The 27,998-nt window shown below is 43.1% G+C and overlaps 1 protein-coding gene across 1 annotated transcript; it reads left to right on the forward strand.

The window, feature by feature from the left end:
- The first annotated feature begins 17,362 nt into the window (after positions 1–17,362).
- On the forward strand, positions 17,363–20,547 carry LOC109883669 (zinc finger protein OZF-like). Its single transcript, XM_031798753.1, has 2 exons — positions 17,363–17,990; positions 19,389–20,547. Exons 1-2 carry the CDS (start codon positions 17,651–17,653, stop codon positions 20,414–20,416), a joined length of 1,368 nt encoding a protein of 455 aa, XP_031654613.1. The 5' UTR covers positions 17,363–17,650; the 3' UTR covers positions 20,417–20,547.
- Positions 20,548–27,998: the final 7,451 nt, after the last annotated feature.

A 27,998-nucleotide genomic window follows, 5' to 3' on the forward strand; every position in this document is an offset into this window, starting at 1 on the left:
CTTCTTGTGGTCACATTTCCATTGAATTACAGCTAATTGCAGCACAACCCGCTTGTTCTACTGCTCAGTAGCAGCAGTGTGGTTTTACATTCAATAACTGGATGTTTTAACAACATTTGTTTTGGTAGCATTTTTTCACACAAACAAATTATGTTTGCCATTGTTTCGTCTCAGTATTCACACCAGTATTGGTGTTTTCTATTCCGGGTTTTAATGGGCACCATTAGACCAACAGCAGGTGTTCATACTGAACCTAATCAGGATTAACCCAGGTGTTCATACCGAACCTAATCAGGATTAACCCAGGTGTTCATACTGAACCTAATCAGGATTAACCCAGGTGTTCATACTGAACCTAATCAGGATTAACCCAGGTGTTCATACTGAACCTAATCAGGATTAACCCAGATGTTCATACTGAACCTAATCAGGATTAACCCAGGTGTTCATACTGAACCCAATCAGGATTAACCCAGGTGTTCATACTGAACCTAATCAGGATTAACCCAGGTGTTCTCATTTAGGCTTACTTACCTTCTCCAGTCTCCGACTAACTTTGCCTAATTTAAGCCACGTTCAGGAAAGCTACTTAAATGTCCTAGTTTAACTAGTACTGGTTTAATCTAAACCCTGCAGGTTCTGAATGAAACCTAATGTCCAGTGGGATTGATCTGTTTGATCCAATTGTTTGTTTCAGTTTACAGTTGTTGAATCCTTTGACATATTGTTGATTTAAAAACTTTTCAGTTTCAACAAATGCACTGGGTTGGTTGAAAAGTGATACAGTTTTGACATAGTGGAAGATACACTGAATGTATACTGTTTTTCATACTAAGATGGACTAAAATATGTGCTCGTTGGTTATGCAAGAGGGCGGCAGGTAGCCTAGTGGTTAGAGCTGACAAGGTAAAAATGTTGTTCTGCCCCTGGTAAGCAATCATTGTAATTAAGAATTTGTTCTTAACTGACTTGCCTAGTTAAAGGTTAAATAAATGATTAAGTCTGTTGATTGTCAGTCATTGGGTTCATTTGTTTTGCAATATGTTCAAATCAAGCTTTATTTATACAGCACATTTCAGACATGGATGCAACACAATGGCTTCACATGAATTTACAAAAATAAAAAACAATGAAAATAAACTGAAATATTTAACACACAACAAACATAAGAGGATAACAAACAGAAGATTAACATCTGAAAGACTAATGAGCACTCTAAGGAAAATCCATTGATTAAAATATTAACAACATGATGGACAAGCCAGCACAGGTGTAACACATTGACTAACGAGCATATACGCTAATGAGCTATACACGCTGACGAGCTATACGTATTGACGAGCTAGACGTGCTAAAATCCAACCTCAAAACATAAATGGAAAAACCAAAGCCTGTAAAACGTTCCCCTTTAAGACAAATATATCCTATATGGATGGACAGGTTTGCTCACCACCAACAGAAAACTAAAATTTCACATTATTATCAACTACACTGCTTCACCTTCTAAAATAGAAACATGCTGTCTACTGGCTGGCAACAATTAAAAACAAGAAAAACACGTATTTCTAAATATGAATATACAAATCGTTTTATTTTTTTCCTACTTTTTCTTTCTATAGAATCCTAAAACTCGCTAGCTTCTAGAACCCCTCCTGTCTCAGCCTCCAGTATTTATGCTGCAGTAGTTTATGTGTCGGGGGGCTAGGGTCAGTTTGTTATATCTGGAGTACTTCTCCTGTCCTATTCGGTGTCCTGTGTGAATTTAAGTGCTCTCTCTCTAATTCTCTCTTTCTTTCTCTCTCTCGGAGGACCTGAGACCTAGGACCATGCCTCAGGACTACCTGACATGATGACTCCTTGCTGTCCCCAGTCCACCTGGCCGTGCTGCTGCTCCAGTTTCAAATGTTCTGCCTTATTATTATTGGACCATGCTGGTCACTTATGAACATTTGAAAATCTTGGCCATGTTCTGTTATAATCTCCACCCGGCACAGCCAGAAGAGGACTGGCCACCCCACATAGCCTGGTTCCTCTCTAGGTTTCTTCCTAGGCTTTGGCCTTTCTAGGGAGTTTTTCCTAGCCACCGTGCTTCTACACCTGCATTGCTTGCTGTTTGGGGTTTTAGGCTGGGTTTCTGTACAGCACTTTGAGATATCAGCTGATGTACAGAGGGCTATATAAATAAATTTGATTTGATTTCCTAAAACTCACTAGCTTCTAATTCCTTAATATCTGTAGTAACTTTCCACCTCCCTGCGGAGCTTCTCTCACTTTTCAGGGTTCACTTGATAAGGATGTTGTTGGATCGGGGCCCAGTCCCCAATGTCATGCTCTAGTACATTTGGGTTGGCACATCTGAGAATGAACTCTAGTATTTTATAAGCAGGGCAACAATGTCAATATAATTGTAGCCAAAAATTGTCAGTTGGTTGCATAAATAATTATGATTACTAAATGTTACATGAATTGTAAATATTAATTATCAAAACCAAATGTACACTCCTTTGTTAAAATGTATTGGCAATAATTCACTTAGTGGTGAGGCATGGAATAATAAAACATGTATATTTTGACAGGCTGAATGTTTGAAATACGAGGAGATGTGAGTCATGCTTCTTCAGTAGTGGAATAAAGACAAGTAGCACTTGAATGTTAAGAAATACTGGAGTGATGTAGGATTGTTAATAAAATTGATTATAGACTAATTTATTACACTGCGTCCATGTGTATAGGCTGCAAGTACGTTGAAATTAATTTAAATGACCAGAAAAACATCTTCTCAACTTTCACTTTCAACCAATGTATATTGGACTTCGGACTTAGTCTTATTTTCAACTACATTTTGCTAAGTGGGATATTTCATTGATATCATGAAACAACTCCTCCATGTATGTATTTTCTGATGTTTGATCAGATATTTTCTGATGTTTGACCTGGCTTTTATCAGAGTATCTCTTGTCACATTGATCACAGCTATGAGATTTCTCTCCTGTGTGTATTCTCTGGTGATTCGTCAGATTGCTAGACTCAGTTAAACTCTTCCCACATTGACCACAGCTATAAGATTTCTCTTCTGTGTGTGTTCTCTGATGAATTTTAATGCCTGATGATTTGATCATATTACTCCAGTGCTAGCCTCTCTACACTGGCTTCCTGTCAAAGCAAGGGCTGATTTCAAGGTTTTACTGCTAACCCACAAAGCATTACATTGGCTTGCCCCTACCTATCTCTCTGATTTGGTCCTGCCGTACATACCTACACGTACGCTACGGTCACAAGACGCAGGCCTCCTAATTGTCCCTAGAATTTCTAAGCAAACAGCTGGAGGCAGGGCTTTCTCCTATAGAGCTCCATTTTTATGGAACGGTCTGCCTACCCATGTCAGAGACGCAAACTCGGTCTCAACCTTTAAGTCTTTACTGAAGACTCATCTCTTCAGTGGGTCATATGATTGAGTGTAGTCTGGCCCAGGAGTGGGAAGGTGAACGGAAAGGCTCTGGAGCAACGAACCACCCTTGCTGTCTCTGCCTGGCCGGTTCCCCTCTTTCCACTGGGATTCTCTGCCTCTAACCCTATTACAGGGGCTGAGTCACTGGCTTACTGGGGCTCTCTCATGCCGTCCCTGGAAGGGGTGCGTCACCTGAGTGGGTTGATTCACTGATGTGGTCATCCTGTCTGGGTTGGCGCCCCCCCTTGGGTTGTGCCATGGCGGAGATCTTTGTGGGCTATACTCGGCCCTGTCTCAGGATGGTAAGTTGGTGGTTGAAGATATCCCTCTAGTGGTGTGGGGGCTGTGCTTTGGCAAAGTGGGTGGGGTTATATCCTTCCTGTTTGGCCCTGTCCGCGGGTGTCCTCGGATGGGTCCACAGTGTCTCCTGACCCCTCCTGTCTCAGCCTCCAGTATTTATGCTGCAGTAGTTTATGTGTCGGGGGGCTAGGGTCAGTTAGTTATATCTGGAGTACTTCTCCTGTCCTATTCGGTGTCCTGTGTGAATCTAAGTGTGCGTTCTCTAATTCTCTCCTTCTCTCTTTATTTCTCTCGGAGGACCTGAGCCCTCCTTGCTGTCCCCAGTCCACCTGGCCGTGCTGCTGCTCCAGTTTCAACTGTTCTGCCTTCTTATTATTCTAACATGCTGGTCATTTATGAACATTTGAATATCTTGGCCATGTTCTGTTATAATCTCCACCCGGCACAGCCAGAAGAGGACTGGCCACCCCACATATGCTCTCTCTAATTCTCTCTTTTTTTCTCTCTCTCGGAGGACCTGAGCCCTAGGACCATGCCCCAGGATTACCTGACATGATGACTCCTTGCTGTCCCCAGTCCATCTGACCGCGCTGCTGCTCCAGTTTCAACTGTTCTGCCTTATTATTATACGACCATGCTGGTCATTTATGAACATTTGAACATCTTGGCCATGTTCTGTTATAATCTCCACCCGGCACAGCCAGAAGAGGACTGGCCACCCCACATAGCCTTGTTCCTCTCTAGGTTTCTTCCTAGGTTTTGGCCTTTCTAGGGAGTTTTTCCTAGCCACCGTGCTTCTACACCTGCATTGCTTGCTGTTTGGGGTTTTAGGCTGGGTTTCTGTACAGCACTTTGAGATATCAGCTGATGTACGAAGGGCTATATAAATACATTTGATTTGATTTGAATCTCTTCCCACAGTCAGAGCAGCAATGAGTTCTCTTCCCTTTCGATCTCTGCAGTGTTTCTTGAGGTGTTCTGATCTGGAGAGACTCTTCTCTGCCTCGTCAGCATCATGAGGTTGTTGAGGCTCCCCAGAGGATCCACGACTGTCCCGCCTCTCTCCTGTGTCAATGACAAAGTCAGACAGACGGTTAAAGGCACACAACACCAGAAATCCATTGTTTATTTGAGGTAAAAGGTGATGCCCAGATCATACCCATGAAGTTGTACAACAATTGATGTCTGTTAAATTATTTGACAAATAAGACAGTCAACTTAGCAACAATCATATTTTGTCTTGTTTTCACATTAGTAGTAACTAGAAATTAGTTATTAAAGTTGTCTAAATCCTAAGCAGTGTGCCAGACGACTTTTGGTCTCCAATATAGGCCCCTTTCTGTGTTAGCTAAAATTGCAGCATGACGGCAATGCACATTACAATTTGATTGCAGAAACACCTCCCTGCTAATGAGGAAACCGCTAGTTATGGATGTACTATATCTGCCTGGAGCAAAAAATGGTGAGCAAAGATTTTAGTTTTTCACAATGTATTCTGAATATTACAGCGCAAGATCAGGAGTGCTACTGAAGGAAACTCACATTAAGCTCTGTGTCTATTCACTAATTCATCACCGTGGGGGAAAACTCAGGGGAGTTCTCATAGGCTGACAGTAAAAATAGCCTCCATTTCCAGGTTGCTTATAAGGGCATTTCACATTAAATATGCATTAGAATTGTAGGGCTTGAATCCCCTGCTTAATATGTTTGTGTTATTGTCGCAAATCAAATGATTTATAGTTAAACACTTCAACTAGTAAAATGCTCTTTGGCTAGCTTTGCCATCAGCCTGACAATACGTTTTTAAGCAATTGGCCCATAACTTCACCTATCAATAACATAGACCTACTGTAGGACCAATAACTTCACCTAACAACATAGACCTAATATAGGACCCATAACTTCACCAAACAACAACATAGACCTACTGAAAGAACTGTAACGTCATAAAACAACAACATAGACCTACTGTAGGACCCATAACTTCACCCAACAACATAGATCTACTGTTGATACAAGAATTTATATGTTTAAAGTAATGACTAAAGTATTCCACCCTGAAAACTGTAGAACTGTACGACGTGTTAAGATCATAAGACTAATAATCTGATGATGATGTGTGTTGGAGAAGACTTGTAAATAGCACTATATTGTAAATAGCACCCTTGCTGTCTCTGCCTGGCCGGTTCCCCTCTCTCCACTGGAATTCTCTGCCTCTAACCCTATTACAGGGGCTAAGTCACTAGCTTACTGGTGCTCTTTCATGCCGTCCCTAGGAGGGGTGCGTCACTTGAGTGGGTTGAGTCACTGTTGTGGCTATTCTTGGCCTTGTCTCAGGATGGTAAGTCGGAGGTTGAAGATATCCCCCTAGTGGTGTGGGGGCTGTGTTTTGGCAAAGTGGGTGGGGTTATATCCTGCCTGTTTGGCCCTGTCCGGGGGTATCATCGGATGGGGCCACAGTGTCTCCTGACCCCCCCCCCCCCCCCCCCCCCCCGTTTCAGCCTCCAGTATTTATGCTGCAGTAGTTTATGTGTCAGGGGGCTAGGATCAGTCTGTTATATCTGGAGTATTTATACTGTCTTATCCGGTGGCCTGTGTGAATTTAAGTATGCTCTCTCCAATTCTATCTTTCTTTCTCTCGGAGGACCTGAGCCCTAGGACCATGCCTCAGGACCACCTGGCATGATGACTACTTGCTGTTCCCAGTCCACCTGGCCGTGCTGCTGCTCCAGTTTCAACTGTTGCACCCTCGACAACTACTGTGATTATTATTATTTGACCATGCTGGTCATTTATGAACATTTGAACATCTTGGCCATGTTCTGTTATAATCTCCACCCGGCACAGCCAGAAGAGGTCTGGCCACCCGTCATAGCCTGGTTCATAGCCTGGTTCAACTAGCAATAACACAGGACCCATAACTTCACCTAGCAATAACACAGAATTACTGTATGACCCATAACTTCAACTAACAAAATAAACCTACAGTAGGACCCATAACTTCACCTAACAACAACATAGACCTACTGTTGGACCCATGACTTCACCTAACAACAACATAGACCTACTGTAGGACCCATAACATCACCTAACAACAACATAAACCTACTGTAGGACCCATAACTACACCTACCAACAACATAGATCTACTGTAGGACCTATAACATCACCTAACAACAACATATACCTACTGTAGGACCTATAACATCACCTAACAAAACATAGACATACTGTAGGACCTATAACATCACCTAACAACAATATAGACCTACTGTAGGACCCATAACTTCATCTGGCAAAAACACAGACTTACTGTATGACCCATTACTTCAACTAACAACATAACCCTACTGTAGGACACATAACTTCACCTAATGGGTCCTACCTACTGGGTCCTACCTACTTTAGGACCCATAACGTCACCTAACAACAACTTAGACCTATTGTAGGACCCATAACAACGTATACTAACTGTCGAATAACATCACCGAACAACATAGGACCAATAACTTCACCTAAGAACAACATAGACCTATTTTAGGACCCAACAACATAGACCTACTGTAGGGACAATAACTTCACCTAACTACACCATAGACCTACTGTAGGACCCATAACTTCACCTAACAACAATATAGACCTACTGTAGGAACCATAACTTCACCTAGCAATAACACAGACTTACTGTATGACCCATAACTTCACCCAACAACAATATAGACCTACTGTAATACCCATAATACCCATAACTTCACCTAGCAATAACACAGACTCATAACTTCAACTAACAACAACATAGACCTACTGTAGGACCCATAACTTCACCTAACAACAATATAGACCTACTGTAGGACCCATAACTTCACCTAATGGGTCCTCCCTACTGGGCCCTACCTACTTTAGGACCCCTAACTCCCCCTAACAACAACTTAGACCTAGTGTAGGACCCATAACTTCACCTAACAACAACATAGACCTACTGTACGACCCATAACTTCATCAAACAACAATATAGACCTACTGTTGGACCCATAACTTCAACTAACAACATAAACCTACTGTAGGACCCAACTTAATCCTATAATGGCTTATAGTTATCTGTGCTTAATCCTATAATGGCGCCATCCGAGAGGCCTGGGGTATGACAGTTGAACTCAGCTCATGAGGCATGTGTTATATTCTTCAAGAATCAATTGTCTATAAATAAATGATTTAAAAGTCCAAAAATGGATGTAGCAATTGCAGATTTCCCCTTTAACACCACACATCAGTTCAACTCCTGCAGAGTTTGTGCCTCTGTTTTTTAAGACGGTACTTACTAGTGTTAATCGCGGCCCGGCTTCTCAAAACCATCTTACGGCTAAGTTCGTTAGAACCATTGGGTGCCTTAAGATCAGTTTGGGAAACCGGGCCCAGATATCCAGTTTCCTCCTCTTCTTCCTCCTTTTTGGATGTGACAGTCATCTCCCCCTCCTCCTCTTTCACTCCAAAAACTGCATCCTCTTCTTCTTTTACTCTAACTTCCTCTTTCACTCTGAACGAGTCTTTCTCTTCCACGTTAACAGCCTCAACCTCTACTTGTTTTTGTATTGTAACATCCTTCTCTTCTTCCTCCGTCCAGCATATCTCCTCTCCTTTAACAGGAGGAGGGTAGCGTAGTGAACTCATGGACGGAGATGTAAGCTGGCTAGCTAATGCTAACTTAACCAGCCCGCTAGTTGACTAATAACAACAACACCGTAAATATGAAATTAAATCGGATAACCAACTAGACGACAGAAGTGGGCTTAAAACAAAGTGGCTAATACACACTGAAGCGTCTAAATAGCTTTATTGTTTCGGCTATTTTGTGTAGCAAGCTAACGAGGTGGCTGACTAACTGTTGCTGCTGTTGAAAGAAGCGTTCCATCCACTAGATTATACGTCACACTAGCAGAATTGCCTTGAAGTCGCAGACCGCTATCTGCTGACTGGAGTGGGTAACGCAGTGGAGCAAAATGTATATTTTATCTTTAGACAACAAGTTAAAGTGTAGGAACATTGAGTTTTTACTCACCAGTGTAACAACACAGTGAGGTTAAAGACTTAGTAAGCTAGTTGTAGTCACAATATTGTTACCTATAAGTACAAACAGTTATGTTTTTGCGTTATTACATATTTATTAACTTTTTCCGGATATCTTCCAAACTACCCATAATGCAGTATTTCACAAAGTCATATGATCTACTCTGTGCTACTGAGTTTGTATGCCAGTGCAACGGTGTAGTGAAGTTACATTTTAAAAATATATTTAACCTTTATTTAACTAGGCACGTCAGTTATGAACAAATTCTTATTTACATTGACGGCCTACCCCTGCCAAACCCTAACCCAGACGATGCTGGGCCAATTGTGCCCTGCCCTATGCGACTCCAAATCACGGCTTGTTATCATACAGCCTGGATTTGAATTAGGGTCTGTAGTGACGCCTCTGTTATGGGTGTAAGATGGCACAGTGATGTTGGTAAATGTTCATTACTGCAACTCTTGTGTTTTTCCTGGGTGCTTGAGATACCCGGATGGGTTGTCATGTACTGAACAAGACTGGTTACTCGCATCGATGCCTCTGTCTCGTCATTTAACATTCAAACATGGTGTCAGAGTCGGATAACTAACCATGCATTCCGCAAATTAGTCACCTGCTCTGGTTTACAAACAAATGCTTATTTGTGTAAAATTTCGCCCGGAATTGGCCTTAAGCTAGAGTGAGTTTGCTAGTTAGCTTCAGTGTTGTTAGCACCGGTTAGACATGGCAGCGAACATTCCCCCTCCCGCCGTTATGAAGCTCAGCGGGGATTGGAGCACGAACTGGGATACGTTTAGAGGTGAATGGGAGGACTATGCGCTAGCAACGGGACTTCTGGAAAAGGAAGATGAGGTAGTGGCTGCCACTTTAAGGACTATAATGGGAACTGAATGCCGACACGTATACAAACACAACCTGAACCTAACAGCAGCACAGCAAGGTAACGCTATAGCTATTCTTGATGCTCTTGAACATTACTTTACACCAGCAAAGAAAGTCATCTACGAACGTTATGTTTTCGGTCGTTGCAAACAGGAGGGCGGGGAGTCCATTGACAGCTTTGTCACTAGGTTAAGGGAAAAGGCAGCTACATGTGACTATGGTGCTTTAAGAGATGAACTGATCAGAGATACGATTGTGCTTGGCATAACTGATGAGGGCACCCGCAGACGTTTGCTGAGAGAACGTGACCTGACGCTGGCCTTGGCAGTGGAGACATGCCGTGCAGCAGAGCTTACTGATATACGGATGAGGTCCATGGAGCTAGAAAGGCAACATACGGACAATGTCAATGCTACATTCAGGCAGCCAGTAAAGAAATTCCCCTTTGCCACAGCTAATGCTAATACTACAGTCAACTCTGCAGTAGACAACCCCAATACATGCCGATATTGTGGCATTTCTCATGGACGAGGAAAAGAACACTGCCCAGCCTATGGAAAAATATGCAAATCCTGTGGTACAGCTAATCACTTTGCAAGGGTCTGCATGAAAAGCAAGAGAAAGGAGGGTAAAGTGCACTCCATGGAAACAAACACAGATGAAGGGAACGACAACACAGAGGATGTATATGCTAGCGAGTGCATAGGGGCAGTGAGGGCAAAAGGACAAAAGTGGTTTGTCACTCTGCTACTTAATAATAAACCACAGCAATGCCAGCTAGATTCAGGGGCCACATGCAACGTTATGAGCCTTAAAGACAAAAGGAGGCTCGCGCCCAGAGACAAACTCACACAGAGTAGCACCAAGCTGAAACTGTATTCAGGCCAGTTCATGACCTCTTTAGGCCTGTTTGTGACAGAGTGTGTTTTACGTGGCCAGAAATTCACCCTTGATTTTGAAATAGTTGAGGCTAGTCAACAGCCATTACTGTCAGGTTCTACATGCGAGAGCCTTGGACTTCAGTTCCTGGGGAAGTCCACTTTGAGTTGGACGCAGCAATCCAGCCTGTCCAGTGTGCACCCCGCAATGTACCAGTGGCCATGAAAGCAGCTACGAAGGCTCAGCTTGACAAATACGAAGCAGATGGCCACATCATATCCGTCACCGAGCCTATGGACTGGATAAGTAATATGGTTATCGTCAAGAAACCAGACAAGCTACGGATATGCATTGATCCTAAACACCTCAACCCGGGCTCTGCGACGTTCACATTACATTATGCCTACGTTGGAGGATGTTCTTTACAAGCTCCCAAAGGCCAGAGTCTTCACGCTCGTGGATGCCAGAGATGCGTTCCTGCAGTACAAGCTCGACGAGTAGCTACATGACCACCTTTTGGACACCCTGGGGCAGGAAGAGGTGGTTGAAGCTTCTGTTTGGTGTCTCCGTGGCTCCAGAGGTGTATCAGCGGAAACAGCCTGAGCTGTTGATGGGACTCAGTGGCGTGGAACCCATAGCAGATGACATCCTCGTAGTGGGCTGTGGGGACAGTGATGAGGAGGCAGAATGTGACCATGACGCCAAGCTGCTGGCCCTGATGGTCAGATGCAGACAGGTCAAGCTAAGGCTAAGCATAAAAAAGCTTCAGTTTAAAGTGCCAGAGGTCCGCTTTCATGGGCACATCTTGTCCTCCACCGGATTGAAGGCGGATCCTGAAAAAGTGAAGGCTGTCTTGGAAATGCCCCACCCATCTGACGTGAAGGGAGTGCAGCGCTTCGTCGGATTCGTCACCTACCTGGCCAAATTCCTACCACGGCTCTCTGAAGTGTGTGAGCCACTGAGGAGGCTCATGGACAAGGACACCATCTGGCATTGGCTCCCAAAACATGACGCAGCGGTGAGGGAAATAAAACAACTGGTCACCCAGACACCTGTACAGCGATACTACAATGTGTCAAAACCTGTCACGATTCAGAGTGACTCAAGCCAGTATGGACTTGGCTGTTGCCTCATGCAGGAGGGCCAGCCTGTGGCATTCGCCTCTAGGGCACTCACCCCAACAGAGCAGAACTATGCCCAGATAGAGAAGGAGTGCCTCAGCATTGTGTTTGCATGCCAACGCTTCCACCACTACCTGTACGGGCGCGACAATATTACCGCAGAGACAGATCACAAGCCCCTTATTGCTATATTCAGCAAGCCTCTCCTGAATGCCCCAAAACGACTGCAGAGCATGCTACTGGCCTTACAAAACTACAACCTCAAGGTGGTGTATAAGCCAGGGCCAGAGATGTATGTGAGTGACACGCTCAGCAGGGCTACTGCATCAGGCACTCACGCACGCTCCATGCATGAACAACACGCAGTGTGCAGCTTACAAACAGAGCAAGTGGATGTTGAACACATCAACCAGGCTGACTACCTTAATGTTACGGACCAGCACCTTATACAAATCAGACAGCACACAGACAGGGATGGGCAACTCCAGGCATTGAGGTCTGTGATTCTGATGGGCTGGCCCGACTGCAGGGAAGAAACTACTTTAGCCGTCAGAGAATATTGGCCAGTCAAAGAGGAGCTCAGTGTTCAAAACGGAGTAATATTCAAGAGTCAGAGAGTCGTTATTCCCCGGTCTCTGCGCCCTGAGATGTTGGCACGCGTGCACTCAAGTCACATAGGAGGTGAGGCCTGTTACAGACAAGCACGTGACACACTGTATTGGCCAGGAATGCAGAGTGAAATCAAAGACTATGTCAGTAAATGCACAATCTGCAATGAATATGCCATTGAGCAACAGAGAGAGACGATGATGTCCCACAAGCTACCGATGCGCCCCTGGCAGATAGTAAGTCTAGATCTCTTCCAGCACAGTGGCAAAGACTTTCTGCTGGTAGTCGATCATTACTCAGACTTTTGGGAGATCGACCTCTCAGCAGAGACAACGATTAAACGCTGCAAGGCTCAGTTTGCCCGCTATGGCCAGCCAGATAGGGTAATTTCAGACAATGGACCACAATTCTCCAGAGTTGAGTTCTGAAAATTTGCTGCAGGATGGGAATTCGAGCACATCACTTCATCACCACGACACCCAAAAGCTAATGGGAAGGCGGAGTCCGCAGTAAAAATCGCAAAGAACCTCTGCAAAAAGGCTCTGCGAGAGGGCAAAGATGCCTGGAAAGCAATCCTGCAGTGGCGCAATACCCCGACAGAAGGCATGGACAGCAGCCCGGCACAGCGCCTCATGGCACGGCGCTTAAAAGCAGCTCTGCCAGTAGCCAGCACTCTCCTGGAGCCATGTGTGGTGACAGACGTGCTGGTGAAGCTACGTCACAGAAGACAGGTCTCCAAGTTCATCTACGACAAATCAGCAAAAGACTTACCTGAGCTCAGGGTGGGTGAAACGGTGCGAATGAAGCCACTACCAGGGGACCGGACAGGCCTCTGGAGACTCGGATCCTGTGTACAGAAAGTGGCACCACGCTCCTACTTGGTCGAAGTGAATGGATCACTGTACCGTCGTAACAGGGTTGACCTTCGGATTGCTGAGCCAGCACCTACTCAGAACCCTGATGGTCAAAGGGGTCGCATGACAAAAGACAGAACCCCAGCAAGTCACATGGGGCCTGAGGCACTGGGCGAAGAGCCAGGGGATCACAGGTCGGCCGCTCCCTCGCCCATCAATTCTCCCCTTAGACATTCAGGTGACACGCCTGTGCGGGAACCCGCAGTCCTCGCAGACAAGCCCCCTCTCTTTTCACGCTGCGGGCGTCTGTCCCAGCCACCAAAAATACTTAATCTGTAGGTTTCCCATCAGGGATTGTTGACAGAGATAAAAGTGAAGAGAATATCAAAATGTGTTGTTGTTACCTGAAAAAAAAAATAATAATACTAAACTGTTCATGTTGGAAATTGTTACTAGGTTTGTTTTGTTAGTGAATTGACACGTCCTGTCCTATTTTATTAAATGGAAGATGTTATGGGTGTAAGATGGCACAGTGATGCCATCTGTTCTGTTGGTAAATGTTCATTACTGCAACTCTTGTGTTTTACCGGGGTGCTTGAGATACCCGGATGGGTTGTCATGTACTGAACAAGACTGGTTACTCGCATCAATGCCTCTGTCTCGTCATTTAACATTCAAACAGCCTCAAGCACTGAGATGTAGTATTTTAGACCGCTGGGTTGATCGTGTGTTTGCAGTCAGTGATACTTGAAAGATGGAACTTTAGCATAAAACACACATGGAAACTGAGATTTGTCAAGTGACATATAAAGTGAGGCTGATTTGACGCGAAACCAACAACAGTAGTTACTAAAACATAAATTGCTAATGTATGATGTAATGTCAACTTTATACATTTCTATCCCAGGACCACTCAATTGGGTTTCTGGGTAATCCACAGCAGATTTTTGGAGAATTTGAAAATTGAGTGGTCCTGGGATAGAAATGTATAAAGTCCAAATCGCTAAGCAGTAAACTTCAAAGCAGTGTGCCGATGCCTGTATCACTTTATCAGCAGCACGTCATCAATGGGGTCTGAAGATTCATTTTGTCGAAACAACCACCTGATTGGTTTGGTATTGGGATTGTTTGACATTGCAGCCAACTGCTGACTGACAGACCTACAAATCACCTTGCATCATAAATAACTACTCATTATTATTTATAAATCATGTTCTCGAACATGGCCAGTGGTTTAGTAGATGACACAAAGGCTACACTGCGCAGGCACTACGACGTGTGTGACGTCATCTATAATAATGTGGCTGTTCTAAATTCTGTGTCGCTCAAAGCGACTGACATCTGTCTAGCTGACTGACATCTGTAATCTTTCTATTTTGGATATTGGGGATTTCCCTGACATAATTCTGTATGTCTCTGATCTTTTGATCTGCAGTTATGTTTTAGTTGGGTTTTGTTAATCGGGTTCTAACTGGTCTCTCTCTGATAGTCGGGCTCCAGCTCGCTGACCATAGCTAATTTGCTAAATAGCTAATGTTAGCTGGCCGGCTAAGATAACTGCATATAGCTAATATTCTTTGATTTTTGTTTAGATGGCGTCATGTATTTCCAAAACGTTGGTTTACTTCAATCACTCAAGTCATGAGTGCAAACGATTGATTTAATTTGAAGTTCTACATTTGATGTTATTTCTGTTGTAGTTTACATCATAGGGAATAGGCTGGTCCTCCATATTACATCACACCTGACTTTGGCATTCTTCTGAATTCTGATCGGTTCACATCACACCTGCCCAGACCCACGAGAATACACCTCCATCTACATCACACCTGCCCAGACCCACTAGAACACACCTCCATCTCCATTAACTACATCACACCTGCCCAGACCCACTAGAACACACCACCATCTCCATTACAACATCACACCTGCCCAGACCCAGTAGAACACACCCCCATCTCCATTAACTACATCACACCTGCCCAGACCCAGTAGAACACAGCCCCATCTCCAGCGCCCGCATCAGCACCATTTTATTTCTCTCCGACACTTTCAACTTTTAGATAAAAAAGCATTTGACCTTTCCGTTGCGTTAACAACGGAGGATTGGTTGATTTCCAGGTTTTAATTAAGTATAATATTTAAGATGATTGACGAGAAAAGTATCGTCCAACTCTGGGGTATCTCACTGCACACTCAAATGCCATGTCTTGAAATATGCAGACAGACAGATTAAAAGTAATTTTACATTGTATAATTGTACTTCTGACAGACAACTTTCTAACTCCGCCCATAACTTTATGACGTCATAACATTCCCAGAAGGATTGTTGAGTCATTGTTAGTTTTACACTGAAGACATAACTCTGCCGTCGTGCTGTATAATTGTATAATAAGGGACTATCATTTGTCCCAACATCACTGGCCACAGACATTGATGCAGTTAAAGAATTCCAAAAGTTTTTCTGCAGTTTGAGATCGACTGAGTTTTTAAAATATTTTTTACACCTGCCAATGTAAATCCATTGAACGGGACAAGTTACCAGACAGGACATATTGCTAATGCTCTTCCCAACAATAATCTGAATGACAATTAACTTGTGGGCGGTGGTGGTGATGACGTCCTATTGGATGACATCGTCTATCGGGATTCCCCAAAAAAGAAGACGCTCTGGATTGATCACTGGAGTCAGATGTGAAGGAGGAGGTTGATCATCAGGAGTCAGATGTGAAGGAGGAGGTTGATCATCAGGAGTAAGATGTGAAGGAGGTTGATCATCAAGAGTCAGATGTGAAGGAGGAGGTTGATCATCATGAGTCTGATGTGAAGGAGGAGGTTGATCATCATGAGTCTGATGTGAAGGAGGAGGTTGATCATCAGGCGTCAGATGTGAAGAAGGAGGTTGATCATCAGGAGTCAGATGTGAAGGAGGAGGTTGATCATCAGGAGTCAGATGTGAAGGAGGAGGTTGATCATCAGGAGTCAGATGTGAAGGAGGAGGTTGATCTTCTGGAGTCGGGTGTGAAGGAGGAGGTTGATCATCAGGAGTCAGGTGTGAAGGAGGAGGTTGATCATCAGGAGTCAGATGTGAAGGAGGAGGTTGATCATCAGTGAAACTCTAGGATTGTGGCTGGGCTGGCATTTACACTTCCAGCTTGGTCAAATAATTTGATACATTGAATGTTGATATTTTGAACCTGTTATGTATTTGTACCTCCTGTTTCATGAAGTGATGTCACTAAGTACTGCCCGTATATATACAGTGCATTCGGAAAATATTCAGACCCCTTCACGTTTTCTACATTTTGTTGTTACAGCTTTATTTGAAAATGTATTAAATAAAAAATGTTCCTCATCAATCCACACACAATACCCCATAATGACATCACAATAGACCATAATGACATCACAATGCCCCATAAGGACAAAGCAAAAACAGGTTTTTATGAATGATAAATTAAATAAGGACAATTCTAAGTGACCCCAAACTTTTGAAAGGTAGTGTATTGTTACACCATGTAGGAGCAGTATTGACCAAGTCTGTTCATTATATACATCTACATGATGTATTGTGACACCATGTAGGAGCAGTATAGACCTAGTCTGTTCATTATATACATCTACGGGATGTATTGTTACACCATGTAGGAGCAGTATAGACCTAGTCTGTTCATTAGAAAAAACATCTATAATATGTATTGTTACACCATGTAGGAGCAGTATTGACCGAGTCTGTTCATTATATACATCTACATGATCTATTGTGACACCATGTAGGAGCAGTATAGACCTAGTCTGTTCATTATATACATCTACATGATGTATTGTTACACCATGTAGGAGCAGTATAGACCTAGCCTGTTCATTATATACATCTACATGATGTATTGTTACACCATGTAGGAGCAGTATTGACCTAGTCTGTTCATTATATACATCTACATGATATATTGTTACACCTTGTAGGAGCAGTATAGACCTACAATAGCTAGCTACTTATTTATATGTTGTTTGACTTAGTGAAACTGCCTTAAATGAGCTCTAGTAAACATTTTTTTATTCACACTAATCAATCAACACATTCCATTCTTTGTATGTCTCAAAATAATAGTATTATTTAATTAAATCCATTTAAAAATAATCTTTGTCTGAAAATAAAATATGATCCTCAACTGCGTTTCCCCTCCAGTCAGCAGGCAGCGATGTGCGTCTTTCTGGCGACGCTGCCAGCGTGACGTATAATCTAGTGGACGGTTCTTCAGAAACAGCTCGTAAACCACCTTGGTAGCTTGCAAGCCAACATAGCCGGAAGATTCAAGCTAATTATACGCTTTCGGTGTATATTAGATACTGTGTTTTAGACACACTTCGGTCGTATCTATTTGTTAACCTATTTAATTTCATATTACGTTATTTTTTATTAGTCAGCTATAGTAGCTGGCTGGTTAAGTTAGCACTAGCCGCTAATGCTAGCTAGCTAACATCCCCGACCATGAGCTCCCTAAACATCTCCCCTCCTGTTAAAGAAGAGGAGGTCTGCTGGACGGAGAAAGAAGCTCTGGGGCTGAACATTGTTGTGAAAGAGGAGAAGGAAGAGGAGGATGTCACAGTTAAAAAAGAGGTTGAGGTTGTTACAGTGAAAGAAGAAGAGAAAGACGTTACTGTGAAAGAAGAGAAAGACACGTTCAGAGTGAAAGAGGAGGAGGATGTTACAGTAAAAGAAGAGGAGGAAGAGAAAGAGGAGGATGCCGTTTTTGGAGTGAAGATGGAAGGCGAGATTACTGTCACATTGAGAGATGAAGAGGAGGAGATAGGAGAACTGATGAACACCAGTAAGTACTGCCTTAAATTTGTTTTTAACTTTGGATATTCGGAGTTGGCCCGTCAATACCTCAACGGAGGGCCCTAGTATGAAGTCTAGAATCAGACGACGTAGAGAGCAAGCTACCCCTTGTTTTCTCTGTTCCGTTTCCAAAAAGTGACTTAACATATATATTTGAGAAGGGTCTATCTGCTGACCGCAGACTGGGGGGCACGGCATGTAGTGATTTTGGTGTGGTGATGTTTTACTACACACCGAGCCCCCCAATAGTGCCATGGGAGAGTTGGGTTGGCTATACCAAAGATTGTGGATATACTGACAAGATGTCTCTCTGCCCTAACAAGGGGAGTTGTTGTCCACAAAGTGGCCAAGCGGGTTGTCTAGCTCCCACCTATCCTTTCTTTGGATTGGTGGATACATGTTCTTATTGTACTTCAACCGCCTGTATTCAATGGAGAGAGATGCTAAGCTACTAGCATGAATATGCATAGTGATCTGGAGGCAACTCCTATAATGTTTTTATCAGAGTTGCCAGGGTGGCAGATAGCCTAGTGATTTGACCGTTGGGCCAGTAACAGAAAGGTTGCAAGATCGAATCCCCGAGCTGACAAGGTAAAAATCTGTTGTTCTGCACCTGAACAAGGCAGGTAACCCACTGTTCCTAACCCGTCATTGAAAATAAGAATTTGTTCTTGACTGATTTGCCTAGTAAAATAAAGGTTAAAAAAAAGTTATGTAACAACTTAAGCATTACAAAACTTCTGTTGGATCAAGTAAACCTACGTAGCAAATGAGCCATTCATTTTGTTGTTGACCAAATCCGACACTTTCCACATTGGGTTGATAATTGTTTACACTTGGATAAAGCCTACTGTATCCTACTGGCATGACCTAGAGAGATACAACCTACTGTAACCTACTGGCATGACCTAGAGAGATAAAACCTACTGTAACCTACTGGCAGCTCGTTGGTCTTTGCCATAGTGGAGTTTGACTGTTTGAGGTTGTGGACAGGTGTCTTTTATACTGATAACAAGTTCAAACAGGTGCCATTAATACAGGTAACGAGTGGAGGACAGAGGAGCCTCTTAAAGAAGAAGTTACAGGTCTGTGAGAGCCAGAAATCTTGCTTGTTTGTAGGTGACCAAATACTTATTTTCCACCATAATTTGCAAACAAATTCATAAAAAATCCTACAATGTGATTTTCTGGATTTTTTTGCCTAATTTTGTCTGTCATAGTTGAAGTGTACCTATGATGAAAATTACAGGCCTCTCTCATTTTTTTCAGTGGGAGAACTTGCACAATTGTTACTTTTTTGCCCCACTGTATATGTTTCACAAGTTTGGCCACACAGTACAGCACAGTAGACAACTAAGTAACTAGATAATCTGTTTGTCTTTGACAGGAGAGAAACCAGACTCTCCCTCTGACAACGGAAAGAGTCCTTCAGGGAAATCAGACCCAGAGACGCCCAAAGCAAAAGGAGGACATCACTGCTCTCACTGTGGAAAGAGTTTTACCAAGTTAGGGAACCTGCATAGGCATGAGAGGACACACACAGGAGAAAAACCTTTCCAATGCTCCCAGTGTGGAAAGAGTTTTAACGAATTAGGTTACCTATTAATACATAAGAGAATCCACTCTGGAGAGAAGCCTTACCACTGCTCCAAATGTGGAATGACTTTTACCTGGTTAGGGAGTCTGAAATCACACAAGAGAATACACACGGGAGAAAATCCTTTTCAATGTTCCCACTGTGGAAAGAATTTTACCCAGTTAGGGAACCTAAATCGGCACAAGAGGACACACACAGGAGAGAAGCCTTATCACTGTTCCCAGTGTGGAAAGAGTTTTAGGGGTTTAGTGAGCTTGAAACAGCATGAGAGGACACACACAGGAACAAAGCCTTACCAATGCACCATATGTGGAAAGACATTTACCCAGTTAAAGTCCATGAAATTACATGGAGGAATACATACAGGAGAGAAGCCTTATCAATGTTCCCAGTGTGGAAAGAATTTTATGGGTTTAGTGAACCTGAAACAGCATGAGAGGATACACCCACAAGAAAAGCCCTACCAATGCTCCCTGTGTGGAAAGAGTTTTACCAAGTTAGAGGGCCTGACTAGGCATGAGAGGACACACTCAGGGGGGGATAAGCCCTACCACTGCTCCCTGTGTGGAAAAAGTTTTACCAAGTTAGGGGGTCTGACAAGGCATGAGAGGACACACACAGGAGGCGATAAGACCTACCACTGCTCCCAGTGTGGCAAGAGATTTAACCGGTTAAGGCATCTGAATAAGCATGAAAGAATACATACACAGGAAGAGAAGACATACCACTGCTCTCAATGTGGAAAGATATTTTCCCAGTCAGAGGACCTGAAATCACATGAGAGAATAGAGAGACTGTGTTCTGACTTGTGTTTTTGACTGAGAATTTGTGTTTTTGTTTGTCACATCAAATCATATTGTTTAAATGAAAATCTGATCAAGAAAACAGGCCTGTTTCTGTTGTTTATTCATCTTGATCTAAAATCACATTAAATATTTTAACATGTGTATTTCGTTTTCATTATTATCTTTGATTGGTTATATACAAGTATAAACCCTCTGATGTAGTTCATAATATGATTTGGATATTGCTAAATGTAAATGATTATATAAGGAAGTAAGTAGCCCTTGGCTTGTAGCTGTTTCTGTAGTGTGAGGCAGCTTGATGTACAAGTACTTCCCCTGGACAGGACACTAGTCTATTAAGTTATTATATAGATTATTGAATTTTCCAAGGGGCAGGTAGTTGACCTCATATTATGGACCATTTCAGAGACAGATGTTGGGGTTGTCAATGAGAATGTGGTGAAACTGCAGCTGGGAGGCTCAGTGTGAAGCAGAGAGACATGTCTGAATAAAGGGGTAGATTGTACAGTGAAGTAAATGCTCTTTATTGTGGATGTGGGGATTTGTAAAATGGTTGAACTAATTTCTTTACTACAGAAAATATCCCAGGGCCTGGGGATGCACAATTAGGTTTGTATGCATTCTGGTGATGTACCAGGGCCTGGGGATGCAGTTAGGTTTGTATGCAGTCTGGTGATGTACCAGGGCCTGGGGATGCACAGTTAGGTTTGTATGCAGTCTGATGATGTACCAGGGCCTGGGGATGCAGTTAGGTTTGTATGCAGTCTGGTGATATACAGGGGCCTGAGGATGCCCAGTTAGCTTTGTTTTCCGCAATGTATTCTCCAGTTTGCTCCCAGCAGCATTCATAGAACGTAGATCACTGTTAAACTAGGCTGCAGAGCGTTTGTTTGACTGAATGAATATGACATTGCCTTAAATGCAGCGTTAGATGTAAAGTTTACATTCTCATTCATTACAAATCTTCACTAATCAATCAACACATGCTTTCATTTCAACGTATCAATATATTATTTAATGAAATACATTTTTAAAATATTTTTTTTTGTCATACTTCTGTTTTATAGCTAGTTGCCCCATTTATTTTCATATTTACGTTGTTAGTCAGGCAGATGTCTTAAATTTGCCTATTGCTAGGCTATTCGCTAATGCTAACTAGCTAGCTAACATCCCGACCATGAGTTCACTAAGCTACTCTCCTCCTGATAAAGAAGAGGAGGTCTGCTGGACGGAGAAAGAAACTCTGGTGAAAGAGGAGGAGGAAGAGAAGGATGTTACAATACAAAAACAAGTAGAGGGTGAGGCTGTTACTGTGAAAGAAGAAGAGAAAGACGTTTCAGTGAAAGAAGAGGAAGACGTGTTCAGAGTGAAAGAGGACTAAGAAGATGTTACAATAAAAGAAGAGGGGGAGGAACAGGGGAAGATAACTCACATCGAAAGAGGAGGAGGCGGCGACAAAGGATCTAATTAACAACCGTAAGTACTATCTTGGAAACGGGCACAAACTGTCTGCAGTTGTCTAACTAATGCAGGTTTAAACTGTAAGTCTTGCTCTTTATTATGTTGTTTATAATGTAGGAATTGATGAAGCTAAACTGTAATGTGTGTATACCATCAAAGAGCGGGCCACCAACAAAATGCATTAATCATGCATCCAATATATTATTTTAGTTAAATACCGTAGTCCACAATATCTATTATTATAGTGGTCTCTACAGCCTAAAAACGTCCCTAATAAATCAGACTTGTCATCAAATGTTTTTGGGTGCTTACACTTATTTTACAGATACCTGCCAATACAAATCAATATACACACAAGTCCCCAAAATAACAAGAAAGAAATTGAGAAATATCAGAACGTTGTCAGACTCCGGAATATAAATATTTAAGCCTCCCAAGTGGGGCAGCAGTCTAAGGCACTGCAGCTCAGTGCAAGAGGCGTCTCTACAATCCCTGGTTCTAATCCAGGCTGTATGACAACCAGCTGTGATCGGGAGTCCCATAGGGCGGCGCACAATTGGCCCAGCGTCGTCCAAGTTAGGTGAGGGTTTGCAGGACACCGCCATGCTCGCCGCCATGCACGCTGACTTTGGTCACCAGCTGGACGGTGTTTCCTCCGACACATTGGTGTGTCTGGCCTCCGGGTTATACAAGCAGTGCGGCTTGGCAGAGTCGTGTTTCAGAGGATGCATGGCTCTCGACCTTCGCCTCTTCGAGTCCGTAGGGGAGTTGCAATTGGATTTCATGACATAGCTAGCTAACAGCCATGGAGGAGGGTGAAAGGATAGCAGATCCAACTGTCATAGAGAGAGGAGGTTATTCTGGATAGGGCAGGTACTTTTGTGTAGTTCTTGTCCCTAGAAGTGAGGACGGAGATAATAGTAACATAATATTCAGTGTGGTGTAATTTGACTATAATGAAGTCTGTTTCTTGTGAGGTTTTCTGTCCTCAGATAAAGAGCTCTATGAAAGCCAGTCTACATATGAAGAGGTCCCAATGAAGAGCAGTGGTTCTCAGTCCTGGGGACTCAAAGAGGCACATTGAGGGTTTTTGCCTCAGCACTGCACAGCTGATTCAAATTATCAACTCACCATCAAGCTTCAAGTGGTATTTATGTATTCATTTGTGGTGTTATCCTTGATATGACCCTGTTATTGTCACATGCTACACATGCACATATGTGTGCCCATGCATCTATCAATCCAATGTTATCATGGATATTATACTTCAGTAATCCACAATGACCTGGTGATGTAACTGTTGAAGGAATTTAATTTCTCTGTTCTAATACCCAATTAAAATTAAACACTCTGTCAATTCATAAGAATTTGTAAGACCCTTATTTTATAGAAATGGACAGAGCCCGGTCTTAAAGTCAAATAGCAGCCTTTATTCACGAGAGTACTGCTCCTTACACATTTTACCACAGGTTATAAACTGAAAATGACGTCAGCGTTTTCTAAATGTTCCGTCTCTTCTTGACATTGGTAGAAAGGCTCTATAGTTTTCAAGCCTTCCCTCCTCGCCTAGAGCCAAGGTCAGACAGTGTAGATAAGCATTCTAGTCAGTCTGGAGATATAGTTAATTCATTTCTACCAAGGAACAGACAGTCATTGTTCTAAACTCGACCACATTCACACACATTATATTCAGTACTGGGATCAAGAAAGAAAACTCATACACATACAGAATAGTATTCTGATTAGTACATATACAGTAACATAATAGTATTCGGATTAGTACATATACAGTAACATAATAGTATTCTGATTAGTCAGTCCTGATTGAAATGTATACATAATTAGTCATCATTGATAAAAATTCCCTTAACAGTAACAGTCTAATAATTACATTGTCTTCCATATTCCTACAGATACCTTGTAACTGGAGATTCCTTCTAAACGATTGCCTACACTTAATGTGTAGAGCGCTGCACAGTTGGGTGACCAGGGTCATCTGGGACTGCCTCCTGGAGCAATTCAGGTGTGTGAAGGCTACCTGTGTCCTGCGTAACTTCATGAGGATGGACACGAGGACCAGGAGGGGATCTGCAGCTCGCCGCCGTGTGCCAGAGGAGAAGTCTGCTGCTCTGCAGAATGTTTCAAGGATGGGGTCCAACAACACAGCAAGAGAGGCAATCCGTGTGCTGGAGATATTCACCTCCTACTTCTTCAAAGAGGGTGCTGTTCCCTGGCAACACCATAGACTAGACTATGCACAACCAAAAGCTCTTTTAACAGCCATTCACATTGCAGTAAAAGTATTGTTCCATTTACTTAGCTATGTCAACTGCAGTTATTCAATTCACAGTATTTCTCCCTTTGATTTCTACTTCTCATGTGAGGGTGCTGTTTAGGTAAGGGTTTGATGTCTGTGCAAAAACAAAACAGGCTATTTTAAATCACTAATATTGAAAAAATGTAGAACAATTAGACACCCTATAACTCACACCTACACACTCATGTATCAATCTGATTGATGGATTGTGTTGTGCAGTAAGCAGGTTCAGATGTATAACTGTGGCTCCTTCCACCTTCAAAGAATAGGCAAGAGGGCCAACTGTGGAGAATACTAAGACACTTCATTATTTCTATAACTAAGCTATATTGTTTGTCCTCGTGTGTCCGTTCATGTTTTTCGGTATAAAAGTACTCTGCAGCCACTTAGTGTGGTGTGGACACCAGGTGAAGCCACACACAGATTCCTGTTGAACACTGTCGCTTTAACAACCTTATTTTCTCAATAACAGTCTCTCTCCTTCACTTCATCCCTCTCTCCCCTTCTCCCTAAATCCTCTAGGTTATATCAGCTGTGTCGGTGAACCCCTCCTCTATCTGAACTGGCTACATAGAGGGCACAGCATGATCAGAGGTGAGAGGTCACTTGGTCAGGACAACAGGAAATATTATTAAAGATATGCTTTACATTGAAATACAGATAGAGATGCAGTAGTCCCAGAGTTAATGATCCAAGGTCAGTTTATATTATACAGGAAGTATTATTAAAGAGATGCTTTACATTGAAATACAGATAGAGATGCAGTAGTCCCAGAGTTAATGATCCAAGGTCAGTTTTGCATTTCACCTCCTGATTGATGACTAACAATGTTAGAATAAAAATTTTAAAAACACAAGGCTTAAACATGATCTATCTCTCCATATGTCTCTAGTCTGCAGATATGTTTTGATGTGAGAGAGGAAGCCAACCCCCAGTTCCATCATTGCCACCTCACCTGCTTTTAAGATAACCTTTGGGCCGACTAGAGACATTATTATGTAATTGTGATTTATTTAAAAAATTTATTTCACCTTTATTTAACCAGGTAGGCTAGTTGAGAACAAGTTCTCATTTGCAACTGCGACCTGGCCAAGATAAAGCATAGCAGTGTGAACAGACAACACAGAGTTGCCATCGTGACCAGTGAACTGAGATAAGGCGGAGCTTTACCTAGCATGGATTTGTAGATGACCTGGAGCCAGTGGGCCTGGCGACGAATATGTAGCGAGGGCCAGCCGACTAGAGCATACAGGTCGCATTGGTAGGTGGTATAATGTGCTTTAGTAACAAAACGGATGGCACTGTGATAAACTGCATCCAGTTTGCTGAGTAGAGTATTGGAAGCTATTTTGTAGATGACATCGCCGAAGTCAAGGATCGGTAGGATAGTCAGTTTTACTAGGGTAAGTTTGGCGGCGTGAGTGAAGGAGGCTTTGTTGCGGAATAGAAAGCCGACTCTAGGTTTGATTTTTAGATTGGAGATGTTTGATATGAGTCAGGAAGGAGAATTTACAGTCTAGCCAGACACCTAGGTACTTATAGATATCCACATATTCTAGGTCGGAACCATCCAGGGTGGTAATGCTAGTCGGGCGTGCGGGTGCAGGCAGCGAACGGTTGAAAAGCATGCATTTGGTTTTACTAGCGTTTAAGAGCAGTTGGAGGCCACGGAAGGAGTGTTGTATGGCATTGAAGCTCGTTTGGAGGTTAGATAGCACAGTGTCCAAGGACGGGCCGGAAGTATACAGAATGGTGTCGTCTGCGTAGAGGTGGATCAGGGAATCGCCCGCAGCAAGAGCAACATCATTGATATATACAGAGAAAAGAGTCGGCCCGAGAATTGAACCCTGTGGCACCCCCATAGAGACTGCCAGAGGACCGGACAGCATGCCCTCCGATTTGACACACTGAACTCTGTCTGCAAAGTTGGTGAACCAGGCAAGGCAGTCATCAGAAAAACCGAGGCTGCCGATAAGAATATGGTGATTGACAGAGTCGAAAGCCTTGGCAAGGTCGATGAAGACGGCTGCACAGTGTACTGTCTTTTATCGATGGCGGTTATGATATCGTTTAGTACCTTGAGCGTGGCTGAGGTGCACCCGTGACCGGCTCGGAAACCAGATTGCACAGCGGAGAAGGTACGGTGGGTTTCGAGATGGTCAGTGACCTGTTTGTTGACTTGGCTTTCGAAGACCTTAGATAGGCAGGGCAGGATGGATATAGGTCTGTAACAGTTTGGGTCCAGGGTGTCTCCCCCTTTGAAGAGGGGGATGACTGCGGCAGCTTTCCAATCCTTGGGGATCTCCGACGATATGAAAGAGAGGTTGAACAGGCTGGTAATAGGGGTTGCGACAATGGCGGCGGATAGTTTCAGAAATAGAGGGTCCAGATTGTCAAGCCCAGCTGATTTGTACGGGTCCATGTTTTGTAGCTCTTTCAGAACATCTGCTATCTGGATTTGGGTAAAGGAGAACCTGGAGAGGTTTGGGCGAGTAGCTGCGGGGGGGGGGGGGGCGGAGCTGTTGGCCGAGGTTGGAGTAGCCAGGAGGAAGGCATGGCCAGCTGTTGAGAAATGCTTGTTGAAGTTTTCGATAATCATGGATTTATCGGTGGTGACCGTGTTACCTAGCCTCAGTGCAGTGGGCAGCTGGGAGGAGGTGTTCTTGTTCTCCATGGACTTCACAGTGTCCCAGAACTTTTTGGAGTTAGAGCTACAGGATGCAAATTTCTGCCTGAAGAAGCTGGCCTTTGCTTTCTTGACTGACTGCGTGTATTGGTTCCTGACTTCCCTGAACAGTTGCATATCGCGGGGACTATGAGAGAATATTTAGGTAGCACTGTGATTCATTAATCATGTCTAGTGTAACGGATGTGAAACGGCTAGCTAGTTAGCGGTGGTGCGCGCTAAATAGCGTTTCAATCGGTGACGTCACTTGCTCTGAGACCTTGAAGTAGTGGTTCCCCTTGCTCGTGCAAGTGTAACGAATGTGAAACGGCTAGCTAGTTAGCGGTGATGCGCGCTAAATAGCGGTTCAGGGAAATAATATAGTTCAGGGAAATAATCCAAACCTAGTTGTGCCTAGTTAGGACATAACGTTATCTAGCTAGATAACGGTACTGCACTGTAGCTCATACAACGCCTACGGTCAAACCCGGCTTTCTAATATTTACGGTAATTAGCTATAGTAACGTTATGGAAGATATTCACAGAAAACCATCATTGTCTTCGTTATTCATTATTAGTATGTTATATTATTATATATACATTATTTCGAGACATATTCAGAGCCAAACATCAACCCAAACTTAACATTTTTAACTTGTTGTCGCATCCAAACTTGTCACCATCGTTTTCAGTTGTAATTGCGAAGTTCCTGGAAGAAGTCCAGCAACAAAAGAAGTTCCTCGATGAACCCACCTTCTAACAAGTTCTTTGAATAACCTTTTGGGGCTGGTTTTTTTTTATACCAAGAACACCACGGTTCTAAGGGGATCTGAGATTAACTCCAGTTGAACTCTTCATTTTTAGAGTTGTAGTCGGCTCTATTTACTCTCAGATTCAAAACATGATTATTAGCATCAACGATCATGTCAGCTGCTGCTGCTCCAATACAGTATGAGGTGAGACGGTGAACTGATGTTGAACTGGGCAGACAGCTGCTGCTGCTTCAATACAGTATGAGGTGAGGCGGTGAACTGATGTTGAATCATAATGATTAAGTTCATTAAAATGAATTAGTGAAACGGTTAAAAAATAGTACATGGCATATTAAATATATTAGGCTATTGTTATCATATAGAAACGTCATGGAATAT

The sequence above is a fragment of the Oncorhynchus kisutch genome, linkage group LG20 (genome assembly GCF_002021735.2).
Source record: "Oncorhynchus kisutch isolate 150728-3 linkage group LG20, Okis_V2, whole genome shotgun sequence".
Taxonomy (NCBI): domain Eukaryota; kingdom Metazoa; phylum Chordata; class Actinopteri; order Salmoniformes; family Salmonidae; genus Oncorhynchus; species Oncorhynchus kisutch.

What these genes read in the sequence shown, in the direction of transcription:
- LOC109883669 (XM_031798753.1), top strand. Translation starts at nt 17,651, where the DNA reads ATGAGCTCCCTAAACATCTCCCCTCCTGTTAAAGAAGAGGAGGTCTGC. An exon ending in AGGAGAACTGATGAACACCA is followed by an intron (nt 17,991 to 19,388) that starts GTAAGTACTGCC and finishes TGTCTTTGACAG; the next exon opens with GAGAGAAACCAGACTCTCCC.